Genomic DNA, 18,197 nt, shown 5'->3' with positions numbered 1-18,197 from the left:
ATGCCGGGCTCAGTGGCTCAAGCCTGTAATCCCAGCACTTTGGGAGGCCGAGACGGGCGGATCACAAGGTCAGGAGATCGAGACCATCCTGGCTAACACGGTGAAACCCCGTCTCTACTAAAAAAAAACAAAAAACTAGCTGGGCGAGGTGGCGGGTGCCTGTAGTCCCAGCTACTCGGGAGGCTGAGGCAGGAGAATGGCGTGAACCCGGGAGGAGGCGGAGCTTGCAGTGAGCTGAGATCTGGCCACTGCACTCCAGCCTGGGTGACAGAATGAGACTCTGTCTCAAAAAAAAAAAAAAAAAAAAAGAGAGGATCTGATAAATGAATGGACACTGCATAGATGTTAGAAGAATGAGCTATCAACAATGACAGGGAATCTACTGTTAAATGAGAAAAGTAGTTTAGAGAAGAGTCAGCCTGGCACACAGAGTGAACCCCACAACTGGGGTCCAGCCTGGGAGACCACATGGGTTCTTGACTTCATGCAGGAAAGAATTCAAAAGCAAGCCAACAGAGTGAAGTGAAAGCAAGATTATTAAGAAAAGTAAAGGAATTCAAGGGTAGCAACTCTACAGGCAGAGCAGCGGCACGGGCCGCTTGATCAAATATACTTATGGTTATTCCTTGATTATATGTTAAATAAGGGGTGGGCTATTCATGAGTTTCCCGGGAAAGGGGTAGGGAGTTTCAGGAACTGAGGGTTCCTCCCCTTTGTAGACCATCTAGGATAACTTCTGGATGTTGCTGTGGCATTTGTAAACTGCCATGGCGCAAGATGGGAGTGTCTTTTTAACATGCTGTTGCATTATAATTAGCCTACAATGATCAGTGAGGACCACCAGAGGTGGCTTTCATCACCATCTTGATTTTGGTGGGTTTTAGCTGGCTTCTTTACCACATCTGGTTTTATCAGCAGGGTCTTTGTAATCTGTATCTTGTGAAACCAGTCCTGTCGACTTCCTATCTCATCCTGTGACTAAAAATGCCAGACCTCCTGGGAATGCAGCCCAGCCAGGTCTCAGCCTCATTGTCCCCATCCCCTATTCAAGATGGAGTCACTCTGTTTCCAATGCCTCTTACATGTAGAGTATGATTCCTTTAGAAAAAGTTTCCTTATGAATAGCCACCTCTGTTAATATGTGCAAAGAAAAGTCTGTATAAAATTACTTCAAATTGATAATGGTACTTTTCTCTGAAGAATAAGGTCATGGAGGATTTTCACATGCTTTACAGTAAGAAAAAACAGAAGATACTTTCATTTTGAAAGAAGGAACAGCTAAAAGGGGGAAGAAAAAATAAGTTGTTTCTGGTGGCAATAGATACCACCAGAAGGGGGATGTGCTCAGGCCAGGATTCTCCATGTCGGATCTCTCAGGATGGGCCCTCAGTCTCCAGGGTGAAACAGGTGCTCTCTCAATCTTTCTCTCTTTCTCAATATCTCTCTCCGTCTCTCGCTCCATCTCCAATGTACTATGAAATATTTTTATTTACAACATACATCTGGGCATGCTACAAGGAGCCAGGACTCTGTGGGACAATGGCTGATGCCACATATGGAACTGGAAGTGTGCAAGATGGGCTGGAAAAGTTTACAGGAACTAACTTGAAGATCACCCACTGGCTAAAGATAGAGTGATCTGGTATTAAAAAAAAAAACTGGTGAGCTGAAACACATCAAATATGTTTAAAATCCTTTGGTGTTTAATATAGCACCAACTCATTCTGAAAACTGGTAAGTAAAGGAAATAAAACTCCAAGTAATTGTCTTCTTTCCTGGGCAAATGGTTGATGAGGGAAAGGTTTTGTTTTGTTTTGTTTGTTTTTGAGACAAGGTCTTACTCTGTCACCCAGATTGGAGTACAGTGGCACAGTCATGGCTCGCTGCAGCTTTGACCCCTCGACTCAAGTGATCCTCCTTCCTTGGCTTCCCAGAGTGCTGGGACAGGTGTGAGCCATCGTGTCCACCCAAAGTTTTTTTTTTTTGTTTGTTTTTTTTGATGGAGTCTTGCTCTGTTGTCAGGCTGGAGTACAGTGGTGCGATCTTGGCTCACTGCAACCTCTGTCTCCCGGGTTCAAGCAATTCTCCTGCCTTAGCCTCCTAAGTAGTTGGGACTACAGGTGCATGCCACCACACCCAGCTAATTATTTATTTATTTTATTTTATTTTTTGAGATGGAGTCTTGCTCTGTCACTCAGGCTGGAGTACAGTGGCGCGATCTCAACTCACTGCAAGCTCTGCCTCCCGGGTTCACGCCATTCTCCTGCCTCAGCCTCCCGAGTAGCTGGGACTACAGGCGCCCGCCACCTCGCCCGGCTAGCTTTTTGTATTTTTAGTAGAGACGGGGTTTCACCATGTTGGCCAGGATGGTCTCAATCTCTTGACCTCCTGATCCACCCACCTCGGCCTCCCAAAGTGCTGGGATTACAAGCATGAGCGACTGCACCCGGCCCATTTTTTTAATAGAAGAATTCCAACCAACAAATACCAAAGGGATAGCAGAATTAGAAAAAGCCCTGTTCTACAATCCCTAATTATAGCGCGGATTTCAGCAATGATCATCAACGACCGCTGAAACGATCAGGTAAAATGCTGAACTTTGTAATGAATGATTGAAGCCAATAACTCCAAACCCACCCATCAGTCTTAACATCACCGATAGAGAGGCACCAGCATTATCTGCCTCCTGATGGGATACCACAGGAAGTACCCAGCACCATCTAGGAAGTATTTTTGCCACAAAACCAACCAGACCTCCAGATGTAGCTACCATTTTATAGGAAAGATAAGTTCAGAGAACTATGTCAAATGACACCTCGGGATTCCAGGAACGTTTCAAATGTGCTAAACTCCTTAGAAGGAAGGACAACTATAGACATTTCAAATAAATGCAATTTATAGGCGTTGCTTGAATCCTGATACAAACAATCCAACTATAAAAACAGCCAAACACTTGTGGGACAATGGGAGATGCTTGAATTCCAACTGTATATTTAAATTTAAGGATGTTAGAAATATTTATGTACAAAATGATGTAGTGCTCGGAATTTGCTTCAAAATAATCCAAGTACAGCATGTGGAGCTGGAGGAGTGGGCAGCAGTGTAGATAAACAGGCCTGGCCGTGTGGATGGGTTGTCAGAGCTGAGTGGAGTTGCATAGGGATTTATTATACCATGATCTCTGCTTGTACATATGTTTGGACATTTTCATAATCAAACATGAAAATTTTTTGATTTTCATAATCAAAAGTCAATAAAAAATATGGATATACAACTTAATTCCTCCATCATGACGGTGGTGGGAATGGTGTGTATGTGTGAAATGTGTGTGTGGATGTGTGTTCTCATGTTCTGTTTGGTCTTAATTCAAGTTGCAACCCTGGAAACAGCTACATTCTCTGGAAAATAACTTTTTACAGGTGTAAAGAATGCCCTAACCTAACAGATTCAAGGGGTGTCAGACAGGCAGGCACAGACACCAGGCCCCTCCTTAGGGGACTGCTGGGGCCAGTCCCACACGGTTATTCCCACGGTCGAAGACTGAGTAAAACTGTCGAATGAAGACATCCCCCAGGATCCAGAGGGGCCCAGCTGGAGGGTAGATGTCAAGTCCTTGAAAGCCGCTGCTGCAGAACTGCATTCCATCCACGAAGTCCTGGAGTTGGAAAAAAGGATGCAAATGACATGGGAAAGAAGGAAGTAGTGCTCCCTGGAGGCTGCCTGTGTGGTGGTGGTGGCTGGCACTGGATGGCCTTGGACAGCTGGTGGGTTCCACCATTTTGGTCAGTGGGTTCTTCCTCCTGCTTCATATGTCCCTACCCTAGTTTTCTCAATAAATTGTTTGTCTACACAAGTCCATTCTTATGGGCCTGGGGTCTATGTTCTACAATTTTGAGAATGGTTCATCTGTTATATACTTCCACCTGCCCCCACCACCATCATTTTACAACTGGGAAACCCTTGTTGCATGGCTAGAAGAGCAAAGCTGTTGGCACCGGAAGACCTTGGTTTAAATTCTGGTTTCTTTGGTTTCTAGTGAAGCTCAGCTTGGTTTTTGTTAAGGGAGAGAAAGAACTCTGTTAGTGGCTACCCACTGCTATTTTCTTGTTGATGTTCTGGGAACAAACATTTGAGTGACCCCCTTTAGATGAGGCAAGTAGGCATCCCTTGTTCAAGAGAAGAGTATCACCTTCTCCAATCTTAATTTTTAGTTTGGCAAAGACATGCTCTACCAGGCAAGTTGGTCTTTCCAAAGACTTGAAATTTGAAGTTGCTGATGAGGGTGTGGGAAAATTTGCAGAGGGCTCAGGGAGACTTCTTGAGAGGAAGTACATGAAAAGTCAACGTTTTTACAGCAGTTTTGATGGATTGAGGTGACTCTGATTGAAATCTGCTGGTGGGAAAGAACCATGCACCATACTGGGAAAGAACCAGCACAAGACCTTGTGATCCACCTGCCTTGGCCTCCCAAAGTCCTGGGATTACAGGTGTGAGTCACCACGCTTGGTCAGGTCATGATCTTCTAAAATGATCTTCTAAAGGAACCACACACCTCCCCTCCCCTGGCTTCTAGGAAACTCCCACTCTTTTTTGGGCTCTCCAGCGCCTGGAGCACATCAATGATTTCCACCTGGGCAGGGACTCAACTCACATGGGGGAAGGTGAGAGTGTGGGGGTGCTAGGGTGTGATGGGCGTGTGGACTGATGAACAGGGCTCAGTCTAAATGTCTCACTGGTCCTAGTGTGGTGCTGACAGTGGCAGCTCCAGAATCCCTATGTGGCAGGAGCTTAGGGGACTTACCATGAAGCTGTGTTTTAAAGCAAACATTTGTTTTTATTTGGATTGTCTGTTGGTGGCTTTGGGAAGGAGTTAATAGAGGCTTAGGGGTAGGACTGAAGCCCTCAGTCTCTACCTTAGCACCCCTCTTCTGATGCATTTACCCTGATGCTGTCAGTGACTCTTGGAAAAATTAGTGTGTTGAAGTGTAGTGCCAAATATCTACAATGCTGGAAATTCAGACCAACTGTGGTGTGAAGTGCTCACAGGTGTCCAAAAGGTCCAGGAGTTCCCTTTCTACTTCACCCAACAAACTTGAGAATTTACTGCAACAAAAGACATTTTCTTGCTAGGGGAGGAACGTTAATTTGAATGTTAGAACAAATATAATCTTATTCTCCACTCCTCCCTGCAAACAGCTCATATCTTGAACCATTTATTTGACTCTCTGAGTCTCGATATTCTCACCTATAAAATGAGATAGGAATAGCTCCAGTCTGACCTGGTGGTAGAGGAGATTAAACTTTTTCAGTTGAAAAGTCCTACATGGCAATATCAGAAGACTTCCTTAAATGGCTTGCCCGAATTTTACTACTGCTTCACGGCAGAACTGGAAATTAGAACAAGCCCCATGGTCTTTCCATCACAGGCAGCTGTGTCCCTCCCAGAGGGGATGCCACCTCAGAGTAGAACCAATGCAGGGCGGAGCTTAGGGTAAAGGCGGGCAAAGTGCAGGCGACTGAAAAGGGGAAGTGGTAGGCATGTGGGGAGGGCCTTGTGGCCTGCAGAATAAGGAAACAGTTCTTACCAGCAGGGTGTAGGCAGTTGGGCTGAGGGTGTAGGGGACTCCGTTGATGGTGAAGGTGACATCCGGCATGACATTAAGGTTGGCACACTCCACAGCATACTAAAACCCAATATGGAAGATCCGTTTAGAGCCTTCCCACCTCCCAAGAGAAGGCCTGGCTCTCCTGCCCCCACCATTCCCTTCCCCAGGCAGGCACTCACTTCTCCATCCACGGGGGCTGCCCCGATGGCATTTTGCAGCTGCTTAATCTTGTTGGGAGGGCCAGTGATGAGGGAAGTCCCTGTGTCCACAATGGCCTGGCAGCCCTCAGAGCAGAACATCACAGTGCCTCCCACCTGGATGCTGAGGCGACAGGGTTGCAGTCAGCCCACCTTCCCTCCCCTGGCTCCTAGGAAACTCCCACTCTTTTGTGGGCTCTCCAGCGCCTGGAGCACATTAATGATTTCCCCCCACCATATGAATGTTCCTCTGTTGTTTTCTACTGAGATCCATAGGAAGAAATCTGTTTACTTCTTGACCCAGTGCACACACACACCCATTCATGCAATTGAAGTGCACTCTGGTATTTTCTACTACATTCCAATTCATCAAAAAGTGTAGGTCATGATCTTATGATCTTATTTATTTATTTATTTGTGATGGAGTCTCACTCTGTCGCCTAGGCTGGAGGGCAGTGGCTCGACCTCAGCTCATTGCAACCTTTGCCTCCCAGGTTCAAGCGATTCTCCTACCTCAGCTTCCCGAGTAACTGGAACTACAGGTGTGTGGCACCATGCCTGGTTAATTTTTGTATTTTTGGTAGAGACAGTGTTTCGCCATGTTGGCAAGGATAGTCTGAGTCTCTCGACCTTGTGATCCACCTGCCTCGGCCTCCCAAAGTCCTGGGATTACAGGTGTGAGCCACCACGCCTGGTCAGGATCTTCTAAAATGATGTCATGACCCATAAATAGGTGAATTCCTACAGTGTGAAAAACCTTCAATAGACAGTGAGCATTGAGACCTTTTATTTTTTGCATTCCTAATGCTTGATACCTTGCAGGAACTCAATCCTAGCTAAATTGAAACTTGAACTGCACTTTTCCAATTCCTGCATTGTCTAGCACAGCGCCAGGTATGAGGCAGCCATGTAGTCCCACTTCCCCAGTTGCTTCATGCCCAGATACTGTATATATTTCCCGGCTCAGTTTCAATGTAATCCCCTCCATGACGCACTGGAGGGTTCTTCAGATAGAAGCTGTCGTGCCTGTCTACTGGACCACGTTGATGGCACCTCTCTTGGAGCACTGACCACCTTCCATTTTATAGGATAGCGGTTTGGGTGCATCTCATCTTCTGTACAAGTTTTTTGAGGGCAAGATCTGAATCCAATTCACCTGTGCAAACCCCCATGTTACTCATCCCTTGCCTTGTGTGTCAGTGTTGAAAGAACAAAGGGGAGCAGGCTGTGTGCTAGTATTGACTGTCTGTTAAATTAAAGGCACGCCACGTGTACAAGGAAGGAAGCTTTGTCTGCTGCCCTGGTTACAGAGGTCCCTTCCTGCACACTTGCTCAGTACCTCCATACCTTCAACCACAGTAAGCTTCTGGCATCCTCTGCTAGCGACCAGTGGTTTTTCAGTTAATTCCGTTTGAGTTGTGCCTCTTGAGTTTACCCCTAGTACTGTAACTACTTCATGGGGAATACTCACTTATCCAGCGCAATCTGCCAGTAGCCTTGCTTGGTGACTGGGACCCAATTCAGGCTCCCAGAGAAATGGGAGTGGTCGTAGCCTCCAAAAATCAGCTCACTCCCCGCACCACCTTCTGGGTTACTACATGGAGAGAAATACAAACTGTCCAGGAAGGGCCACTGCAAAACTCTAGGGGTGAGCCTCAGCTAAGACACTTTGCTTCTTGGTCTCATACCAAGCAGCCAGGTAGGCTGAAACATCAGCCTAGGCTTTGAGCCCAGGACTCTGACTACTGCAAGTGGATTGGTCTGGGCCTTTTTGACACAAGATTAGAAACAGCTCCCCTTGACCATTTGTGAATGTCCTTCTGCTTCTTCGATAAAAAGGTTAAGGAGTTGGGAAATGGGGCCAGCAGGTCTGTCATTCAGAACCAAGACCAGGACCATCCTGGGTGGGTACACTGTGTGACTTGAAGCAACCCCCAAAGACACCTTTTCCCAAGGTATCTTCCCCACTATGGTTGTGACAGCACCTGGTGTTTTTGTGTTCTTCCCTCATTATGTTAAGGCAAAGAGGCTGATTTGAATGTATCATGACTTACTAGAGCTTGAACACTTATTTTCATTGGTATTGATATCTCAGATTATGTTCTGGAACCTAGCAAGATTCTGGAGAAATCGGACCTAAGACAGATTCATTTTGAGGAGGAAAAGGATCAGAAAGATACAAAACTGAAATCAGGGTAGTAAAGAGGGAGAGAAGGGAATACCTGCAGGAATTTTAGGACAGTGGTTTTAGAGAGGGAGTGGGGAAAGGAACTCACATTTGTTGATTACCTTGGTGCAAGGCCCTGTACTGGGGATTTTGTCTATCTAAACTTATTTAACTCACATCAACCTAGTGGTCCGTGGAAGAAACTGAGCCTCAGTGAGATGAAGCAATGTAAGTGGCAGGATTCAAATCCAGGTTGGTCTGACTGCCAAGCCTCGATATTCCCCATTACAGCCCACTTTTCCCAGGCGACGGGAAAAGGAAGTTCTGCAAGGGGAAGCAGAAGTGTCTGGACAACCTGCTTCTCTCACTCACAGCTCTGCCTAGGCCTGGTCCTGAGTGCCGTCACGCTGGAGAGGAAGCACAGCTTGATAGGGAAAATCCAGGACCCTCCATGTGGGAGAGGGGAATGAGAGGAATGGGCTTATGCTGAAACAGGGTGAATGCAGGCCAGGTCTGACCTGGAAGGAGTCAGGAAGGTCAGAAATCACTTTCCTATGTAAGGAGGAAGAGGAGATGACCCTCCAAGGATGCCAGGCAAGAGTGCCTAGAAATGTGTGAGCCTCATGACCTTTCCCAACAACAATGCAATTTTTAAAAATGTTGTAAAAATATGTAACATGAAATGTACTATCTTACCTATTTTTGAGTCTACAATTCAGTAGTGTTAAGTATGTGCACACTGTGTAAAATCCAGACCTTTCATTTTACAGAACTGGAATTTTATACCCATTAGGCCATCAACAATGGTTTAAGAACTCCTCACTTCCCCTCCCCAGGCCCTGGCAACTGGCAGTCCACTTTCTGCCTGCGAATTTGACTACTCTAGGTACCTCACCTAAGTGGAATCATACAGTATTTATCTTTTTATGACTAGCTTATTTCACTTCACATTATGTCCTCAAGTTTCTTCTGTATTGTAGCATATCTCGGAATTTTCTTCCTTTCTAAGGCTGAATAATATTTGATTGTTTGGATATGCCACATTTTGTTTATTCATCCATCAGTATGCAATTATTTTATCGTCAGCTTAACTTTTCATTTTTTTCTGCCTGCTCCTCCTGCAGGTGCTGTCTTTCTGGTTTCACTGTGTCCCCAGTGTTAGCATCATACAAAGCATATAATAGGAGCTTGATATTTAGTGACAGCATCAATGAAGAACCAATCCCAGAGATTTCTTAAATTTAAGCCAGTGTAGTAGAGTTTACAAAGTGTTTTCGCAACTACTTGATGAAGCAAATCCCATTTCCTCAATATTCAGGGAGGTTAAATGTTTTGACTAAGATCACACAGCTGATAATAGACCAAGCTAAAGACCCAAACCAGGTCTTTTGATGGCTAAGTCAAGTGCACGTGTTGTCTCCCTATAGTTATAACTGACTTTAACCTCACAGTCTTGATGGGTCTTACCTGCTCATGTAGACAGAAAACATTGGCAAGTCCACCAGGTTCTGAGCCATCATGTTGTCAAACACTGGAGTCACTCCTCCCACAGCCAAGGAGGGGTATCCCAGGCCCAGAATTCCATCAAACTCTGCATCCACAAAGGTCTGGCCTGGCTCTGTGACACTCTCTCCAAACTGCTGGCCAACCACGGTCAGTCCTTCCACCTGGCAGGAGAAAGCCCACAGGAAAATGGCACAGGGGATTGCTGGCAAAGAGTTTGATTCCTGGATTCTCCTCTGTCTTGAAGCTAATTCTTCTCCTTCCCAACTTTCCTTGACTAAATAAGCACAAAGATGCTTGCTATATACTCAAGAAGCAAAACATTCCAAAACCTCAGAAGCCCTCACGCACCTGCCAATCATTGCGCCCCTACTCAAGAAGAGCCAGTCTCCTGACTTCTAATAGCGTGTATTGGTTTTGCCTATTTTTTGGATTTTATATAAATGGAATCATCCCGTATGAACTCTTTGGTATCTGGCTTCTGTCACTCAACATTGTGCTTATTGCACACTGTTTTTTTGTAACTTGTTTCAGAAAATTTTGCCTACCCTAAGATTTTGAAAACATTTTCCCATGTTTTCTTCTAAAAGCTTTATTGTTTACCTTTCACATTGAGATCTGGAGCCTATCTGAAATGTGGTAATGTGTAAGGTAGGAGTCAAGATTTATTTTTTTCTATCTGGATATTCATATGACCTGGCACTACTTAATAGATATACCATCATTTCCTCCACATACTGCAGTGTCATGTTCAACATAAATCAGATGACTGTGTGGATAGGTTTTGTATTTTCTGTTCTGTTCCATTTGTATATTTTTAAAATTCTGTGCCAACACCACACATCTACATTGCTGTAATTTTATAATAAATCTTAATATTTACCAGTGTTTTTCTTCAGCAAGGTTGTTTTGGTGTATTACATATCCATACAAATGTTAGAATCAGTTTGTCAATTTCTAAGAAAAGATGCTCTTGTTTTAATTGGAACAAAATTGGCTCTATAGATCAATTTGAAAAAATTTGACTTTTAAATAAAACAGAGTCATTCAATCCATGAGCATGGTTTAGTTTTCAATACAGGTCTTCTTCTAATTTTATTCAGTAACATTTGTGATTTTTATGCAAGTCTTTTACTTTTATTTAGTAAAGGTTTCTATTATCAGAGTAGAGTTCTTGCACTTTTTTTTGGTTAAACGTGCTTCAAAGTAGCTATGGTTTTGATGGTGTTATAGTGTCATTAAAAATCTATTTGCCATTTGTTTTACTTGCTACAGGTTGAGCATCACAAATCTGAAAATCTGAAACTGAAGTGCTTCAAAATCCAAAACTTTTTGAGTGCCAACATGACGCTAAAAGAAAATGTTCATTGGAGTATTACAGATTATGGATTTTCAGATTTGGGATACTAAACTGGTAAGTGTAATGCAAATATTTCAAAATCTGAAAAAATTTGAAACCTAAAAGACTTCCGGTCCCAAATATTTGTGATAAGGATCCACAACCTGTATATATAAATCCAAATGATTTTTCTTTGAGACGGAGTCTCATTCTGTCACCTGGGCTGGAGTGCCGTGGCATGATCTCGGTTCACTGCAACCTCCGCCTCCTGGGTTCAAGCAATTCTTCTGCCTCAGCCTCCTGAGTAACTGGGACTACAGGCGTGCGCCACCATGCCTGGCTAATTTTTGTATTTTAGTAAAGACAGGGTCTCACCATGTTGGTCAGGCTGGTCTCAAACTCCTGACCTTGTGATCCACCCGTCTCAGCCTCCCAAAGTGCTGGGATTACAGGCGTGAGCCACCATGCCTGGCCCTAAATGATTCTTTTATGTTGACCTCATATCCAGCAACTTTGCTAAGTTCACATATTAATCCCAATATCCTTTCTGTAGATATTTTTGGATTTTCTACTTATGGAATCTTGTCATACATTAAAAACGACAGTGTTATTTCTTCCTTTTCCCTCTTAATGCTCTTCGTTTCTTTTTTTCTTGTTGCACTGGCTAGAATTTTCAGTACAATGTGGAATAGAAGTGGTGAGATTGAGTGTCCCTGTCTCATTCTTGATCGTATGGAGAAGTCTCTCGACAATTCACCATTAAGTATAAAGTTTGCTTTTGGCTTCTTGGTAGATGAAGCCCTTCATCTTTATCAGATTAAGGGAGTTACTTTCTATTCCTAGTTTGCTAAGGGTTTTTCTTGAAGTCACGAATAGATGTTGAATGTTATTAATCTATTAATATAATCATATTGGTCGTATGATTTCTCTCCTTTTATTCTGCTAAATGATAAATTCCTAGAAAGATGACCCTTGGTTAAGATGTATTATCTTTTTATACACCACAAGATTTTATTTGCTAGTATTTCATTTAGAACTTTTGCATCTACATTCATGAGAGAAAGATTGGTCTGTAATTTTATATTTTCTTTTGTTATAATGTCCTTTTCAAGTTTCATTATTAAAGTTATGCTGGTTTCATAAAATGAGTTATAAAGTGTTTTTACTTTATCAAATATCTGGAAGAGTTTGTGAATTTTTTTTTTTTTTTTTTTTAGTGTTTAGAAGAATTTATCAGTGAGGCTTTTCTTTGTGGAGTTTTCTTTGTGGAAGGATTTTTTAATAACAGAGTATATCTTTAAAAGATTCACATTTTCTAACTTTTGTTTTTGCATCAGTTTTGGTGTGCTGTATTTCTCAAGGCATTTGTTGATTTTTTGAAGATTGTAAAATGTATCAATATATAATTATTCTTGATAACTTTAGTGTTCTCTTTCTCATTTCTAATACTGTTAAGTTGTATTTTCTTTCTTTTTTCTTAATTAGTCACGTCAGAGGTTAACCAATTTTATTACTGTTGCAAAGAATTAATTCTTGGCTTTGTTAATTTCCTGTGTGATTTCTCTACTTCATTAATGTCCCATTCTACTCTTTATTATTTCCTTCCTTTTGATTTCTTTGGGTTTGATTTGCTATTGTTTGTTTATGGTTTGCTCATTTTCTTGTTATTTGTTTCTTGAAATAGGAACTTAGATAATTGATTATTAGCATTTCTATTAATAATATATGCATTTCAGGCCAAACGGTCCCTTTAAGGGCTACATTAGCTTCATCTACACATTTTGGCATGTCCTATCTTTATTATGTCAGTCAGGGTTTGATAAGAGAAGCAGAGCCATTAGGAGGTACTATAGATATAGATGAAATGGTATGGATACAGATATTGATTATATGCAACTATGGGTGCTAGTTAAACAGTGTACTTGTTTCTGGCCTGGTGCTGCAGCTGCTGTCTACAGTTTGCACAGCAGAAAGGGAAAATAGATGTCAAGTGGGAGAAAAAGGGCCAGTTGGAACCCATGAATGTGAGGGTGGACTGGAACCTGCATTGTTCTCTCCCTGTCCCCAAGTCTCCATCCTCAATGATGGGGATGTTCTGCAGCAAAATCTGATGATTCATTATAGAGGTAAGTGCACACCTGGCCCTGGAGTCAGAAAAACTGAGGGAAGGAGCAATGCAGCTGACATTGCTGTGAGCTTGGCTGCTGCCCTACACCAGCCAGGTGAGCTAACAGCTAGGTGACAAGCTATAGGCTCGAATTCCCCTTTCTATTCCCGTTTCAGTGCCTTCCCTGCATCTCAGAGGTTATTGTGAGGATCAGTTTGGGATGCAGCCTTCTAAATAGTTATTTGTACTTTTATATATATATTATGTGTAATTAGATATACAATGTATATGTATATGTCATAATATATATAATTTTATATATCATATAATATATACACATTACATACATGACATGTTATGTTAATATATTATATAATAGATTAGTATATTATATTATATATTAATATACACAACATATTAATATATAACACATAATATATTATTAACATAATACATTATATCACTTATAATATATTATATAATTAATATTATATAACATATTAATATAATGTATTACATATCATAATATAGAACATATAATAAAATTATGCAATTATTATAGATTATATCTAATATATATTACATCTATATAAAATATACAGATGGATATATATAGTATACTATATATTATATATTCATACATATGGATATTATATATTATATATGTAATGTGTGTATGCACACACACACAAATAGTTCCAATAGAAAATGCAGTGCATTGTTTTATCTGTATGATATTTTTACATAGATGGTATTTTTCTGCTTCTGGCGTTCTTTCAGCTGACAATATGTCCTACTCCACCCACTCTAAGGGATGTTGATGAAAGCTGTGCCCTGCTGGCCTCGGGAACACCCCCTCATGGACCAATGCTCGCCAGGAACAGGTCAACCTCTGTTTCTCCCAAGGCCCAGGCATATATTGCTGTCTATAAGCCTGAAAAAGTACCTGGTTCTCTGTCCCCACATTTGTCTGATTCCCATAGTTCTAGGACCCATAGGACTTCAGAGGGAGTCAGAGGGTCAGAGGTCAGAGGGAGTTTGAGGAACAGCTCATGAGCTCAGCACTGAGTTCAGTTTGGGCCTTGGCCTTTGGACAACTGGGTTTCTGCCTTGGCTCTGTGACTGGGCTCCCATTTCAGACCTTAACCCCTTATTTTACTGAGTTCAAACCTTGCCCGCTGACGTGGGCTTCTTTATCCTTCAAGATGTCGTCCTGGTCTTATCTCCTCAATGCCCTAGAGACTGGAGATCCAGCTGTGCACCCTGTCACCAGGCTTTGTGCACTGGGCACTGCTTCCTGCCGCTGTGCTGTCCTCCCTCAGGGCGCAGCGTGCTGTGCAGACTGACCCACTGCTACCATCTCAGGTGGGGAGTGTTGGTCCCCCTTTCCCCTAGAAGTTAGTCCTAACCCCTGTTTCCACCCATTCCTGAGGCAGTTTTGAAACCCAAGACCTCTGAATAAGTCTCCCAAGTTTCTGGCCAAGAGAGAAAAGATGAAGGACTTGCACTCACAGAGACTTGGTCAGCTCCAATGATCCCGGACAAGCTCCCGGTTCCATACTGAATGGAGAAAGATTGCCCCGGCTGGCTGTACGTGCTGGACTGGGAAGGCTGGAACCTGGTGTGCGTCTCTGGAAAGAAGTGCATTGCTCTTGCCTATGCCATCGGCTCACTGCCTGCATCCTCGCCCTGGTGCCACCCAGACCCAGTGCGGCAGGGTCTCTTCCCTTAGCTCTCAACACTGAGGGAGAGCCCCTAGAAGCCTGGAGATGCCCCTCCCTAGTGAGCAACTACATTTCCCTCTAGCTACAGATGTGGCCTAATTGGAAACCAAATAGCTGTCCCTGAGCAAATCTGATTGTCCACAATGACCTCATGAGGCACACCAAGATAAGTGCCATTTATCAGGCGCCAGCCACAGTCCCTGCCACCTGTTGTGGGTCAGAGGTTGGCCTCCAAAAGAAACTCAGGGGTAAGCAATTGCCCCAGGAAATTACTCCCAACTTTTCTCCCAACCCGTGGACATCTCTAGCCTTGGGGTTTCCAGGGAGATTCTGTCTCTGGGACTTGTCCTATATCGAACAAGACATCTTTCTGTAGCTCTTCTTTTCCAACCCTTGCTGAAACCTCTGAGTTACCTGTGGCCAAATGGACCCACCATGCCATTGTGCCCCACCAGCCCCATCTCTGTGCCCCAGGAGATAAGGCTACCAAGCCTCCTTGAAGCAAGCAGACTGTCTACACTAGAACCCAACTAACCTACCTGCTCAGAAATAACCAATTAAATTAAACTTTCCCCTACGTTCCTTTGGGTGCTCCAAAGGAAGTGAGTCATTATGTCTAAGATTTCTCTTTTCATTGACTTTCTTTCCATTAATTCTGCTCTGTATGGAATTTGCTCTCTTGAACAGCAGCCACATTTTAGTTCTTTGGCCTTGCTCTATCTCTGCTGTAAGCAGTTCCAGGGCAGACTCAAAGATGAAGAGGGGAAGCTGGTGTGGCAGGGGTGGCCAGTTTCTGGAACCTAAGCCCCGCTTCCCCAGAGTACCAGGCTTGGCTTTCCAGAACTGGCCCCCAGACATTCTCTGCTGGTGCTCCTGGCCCCACTTACTGCAGGCTGGGCTGGTGCAGTACACAGAGGGGACCCAGAGATTGGAGGAGCCAGTGTCGAAGATGACAGTGAAGTTCTGTGGTGGGGAGCCAATGGAGATAGTGCCGAAGTATTCCATCTGCAAGGAAGAGTGAGAAGGAAAGTGGGCGTGGGTGATGGCGAGGGACAAGGGTACTCACCAGGAAGCCAAGGGAAAGCTCCCTGGGGCCAAAGCCTGGGGTACTACAGACTGGAGTTTACAGAGCCTAGGAAGTGGCAATGCTGGAAAATAAAAGGTAAAAGGAACAGAGAAATGGCCATGAGTGAGGAAATCAAACCAAGTCTCTGGCTACTTCATTTAATTTTACTTGCATTAACCTGATTTTTATAAATACATTGTAGGAGAGGCAGTGGAGGAAGAACCACCTGTTTTACAGACTAGGGAACTGGGGCTGGGAGAGGTTAAGTAACTTGCCTAAGGGTACACAGCCAGTAAGCTGCCCAGCGGAGAGCAGAAGCAGGGGCCTTCAGTGTGGGATGATGCTTTCACTCCCAGCCCTTTCCTTCTGCAGAGAGCTCTGACTTTTGGGTACATTGGGGCCTGCTTAGCCAACTCCACGGCGACCCAGGGAATCAGTCCCCATGGATCATCCATCCAAGTGAAGAAATCCACAATGGCCTTCAGCGCTACTGATATGGCACTGGCCGTGCCCTGATGCTGGGCCTTCCTCCAGCTCCCACCTCTCCCCAGCCCTGACCCCAGGAGGCCTCACATCCAAGTAGTTGATGAGGGGTTCATTGGCACTCTGGTCCATTGAGCAGGACTCGGTGAACTGGATCATGTCCAAATTCTGGGATTTCCAGAACTCAGAGAGCTGGCTCCGTGCCCGCAGCTTCTTCTTGAGGGACGGATGCCTCCTGAGGGGTACCCTGGAGACAAAGCCCCATGTGAGGAGGAGATGTACTTCTACCTCCCTCTTTCCCCTGTTCCCATCCCATTTTCTCAGGGGCCAACTAGAGAAGACAGAGGGGGGGATCTGCAAGACAGCATGCAGGGTACAGGTGGGAGCAGCGTCCTCTCTGACATTCAGACTGCCCGGCCTCATCTCTGCCCTGGAGAGTCTTAGAATCTTAGAGTGGAAATGGCTCCCCTCCTGGAGCTGAGCTCTTTGAGATCTTCTAGGAAAGTGGAAGATGTGGGGAGGTCTGCAGTTTTACATGAACATCACGAAGGGCTGATTTAAAGGGACAGAAAACTCCTGGAGGCAGTGATGGTCAGTCCCCTGGGGAAGTACTGGGGTGCTTTGAGCTACAAACCACAACTGCAGGTTTCTGCTCTTTTGCAACACAAGAAGCTCCCCGGGACTTGGGAAGACACCTCCATGGAGGTGGAGGCAGGAGGATGACTTGTTGAGGACTGGAGATGAAGGCCATACACAGGCGGCCACTGGGTAAGCCTCTTCCATGCATTGATGCAGATCCTCAGCTTCTCCTCCTCTTCATCTCCCCGTCAGCTTTCCTATCCCAGGGCAGTCCTGAGCTGCAGGGCAGGGGACTACCCAGCTGAACACAGTGCGGGGATGTCTCCTCACCTGTGAAGTGATCCTTGGGCCTCTCCCAGGTCCAGGAGCACCAGCAGCAAAAGAAGGAGCGTTTTCATTGTGTGTCCGACGGTCCGACCAGCAGCTTCTCCCTTGCCCGCTCCTTTCTTCTCTCCCCGAGGGCTGTGGGAACGGACTTTCCCTAACTCTCAGACCTACCCAGCCCAGTCTGAGGGCTGAATGATAAGGCCCTGGAGTCATTAGCCATGCCCAGAGTAAATACAGCATGTGGAACAGGGCGTTCCCCCTCCACCTCTCTGTCCCTTTCCCACCTACAAGAGGAGTGTGAGTCTGGGAGTAGAACTTGGGGGTCCGTGCATTCCCTGTGAGCGAGAGTGTCCTCTGAGGCTTGGCTTCTTCCAGGGCCTTGGCACCTCCCCTGACCCCAAGAAACCCTGTGTTAATGAATCCAGAGGGCAGCACATCCCTGGCCGCCTGGAAGCGCCCACTGAGCTGTTACCGCGAGTGCTCTAGCTGGAGACTCTGGAGGCGTGGGAGCTGACTTGTCATGGGTGGCAGGATTCTCACTCAAAGTATTCATCCATCGTTTTCTCGGTGATTCTTATTCTCTTCTCAGTCTCTCAAATGCTCCAAAGGCAGTTTACCCTTCCCTGGCCCACGTTGAAGCACAAACCAGCACTCCTCAAAGGTCCTGAAATGGGAAAATGTGGCTGCGGATTCGTGGAGCCCACTCTCCTGACTTGATGAATCTGGGGCTGGGGCTCAGGGGTGTATGGAGGAGAATGCAGGGGCAGCGAGGGAGAGTCAAGGGGGTCAGCGTCTGGAGAAAGTGCCTGCATGAGTCTACTAGAGCGGCCACAACAAAGTACTGGGGGCTGAAACAACAGAAATTTATTTTCTCACTATTCCGGAGGCTGGAAGTCCAAGATCAAGGAGCTGGCAGACTTGGTTGCTTCAGAGTCCTCTCTCCTTGGCTTGCAGATGGCTACCTTCTCTCTGTGTCTTCACATGGGTCTTCCCTCAGCATGTGTTTGTGTCCACATTTCCTCTTATAAGGACACTAGTCATACTGGAGTAGGGCTCACCCTAATGACTGCATTTATCCTTAATACCTCTTTAAAGACCC

General features: G+C 44.8%; 1 protein-coding gene across 2 annotated transcripts; it reads right to left on the bottom strand.

Annotated features, from left to right (window-relative positions):
* Window positions 1-2,585: 2,585 nt before the first annotated feature.
* On the bottom strand, window positions 2,586-17,295 carry CTSE (cathepsin E). 2 transcript variants are annotated; one of them, XM_011957711.1, is made up of 9 exons: window positions 17,102-17,295; window positions 16,283-16,439; window positions 15,531-15,648; window positions 14,432-14,550; window positions 9,438-9,637; window positions 7,275-7,397; window positions 5,786-5,927; window positions 5,586-5,684; window positions 2,586-3,655 (listed from the first exon to the last, which is right to left on the bottom strand). In XM_011957711.1, exons 1-9 carry the CDS (start codon window positions 17,167-17,169, stop codon window positions 3,491-3,493), a joined length of 1,191 nt encoding a protein of 396 aa, XP_011813101.1. In that variant the 5' UTR covers window positions 17,170-17,295; the 3' UTR covers window positions 2,586-3,490. The 2 variants fall into 2 exon arrangements, with proteins under 2 accessions (XP_011813101.1, XP_011813102.1); XM_011957712.1 differs by lacking the exon at window positions 5,786-5,927.
* Between the last annotated feature and the right edge of the window lie 902 nt (window positions 17,296-18,197).

The sequence above is a fragment of the Colobus angolensis genome, unplaced genomic scaffold, assembly GCF_000951035.1.
Source record: "Colobus angolensis palliatus isolate OR3802 unplaced genomic scaffold, Cang.pa_1.0 Scaffold449, whole genome shotgun sequence".
Taxonomy (NCBI): Eukaryota; Metazoa; Chordata; class Mammalia; order Primates; family Cercopithecidae; genus Colobus; species Colobus angolensis.
The sequence above is the reverse complement of the archived record's forward strand: the minus strand, read 5'-3'. Positions and strand labels throughout refer to the sequence as shown.

Bases quoted from the DNA above. Each gene is read 5' to 3' on its own strand.
- CTSE (XM_011957711.1), bottom strand. From the start codon at position 17,169: ATGAAAACGCTCCTTCTTTTGCTGCTGGTGCTCCTGGACCTGGGAGAG. The intron at 16,440-17,101 runs GTGAGGAGACAT...CTTTGTCTCCAG, and splicing joins GCCCAAGGATCACTTCACAG to GGTACCCCTCAGGAGGCATC. The intron at 7,398-9,437 runs GTAAGACCCATC...CTCTCCATGTAG, and splicing joins TTTTCTGTCTACATGAGCAG to TAACCCAGAAGGTGGTGCGG.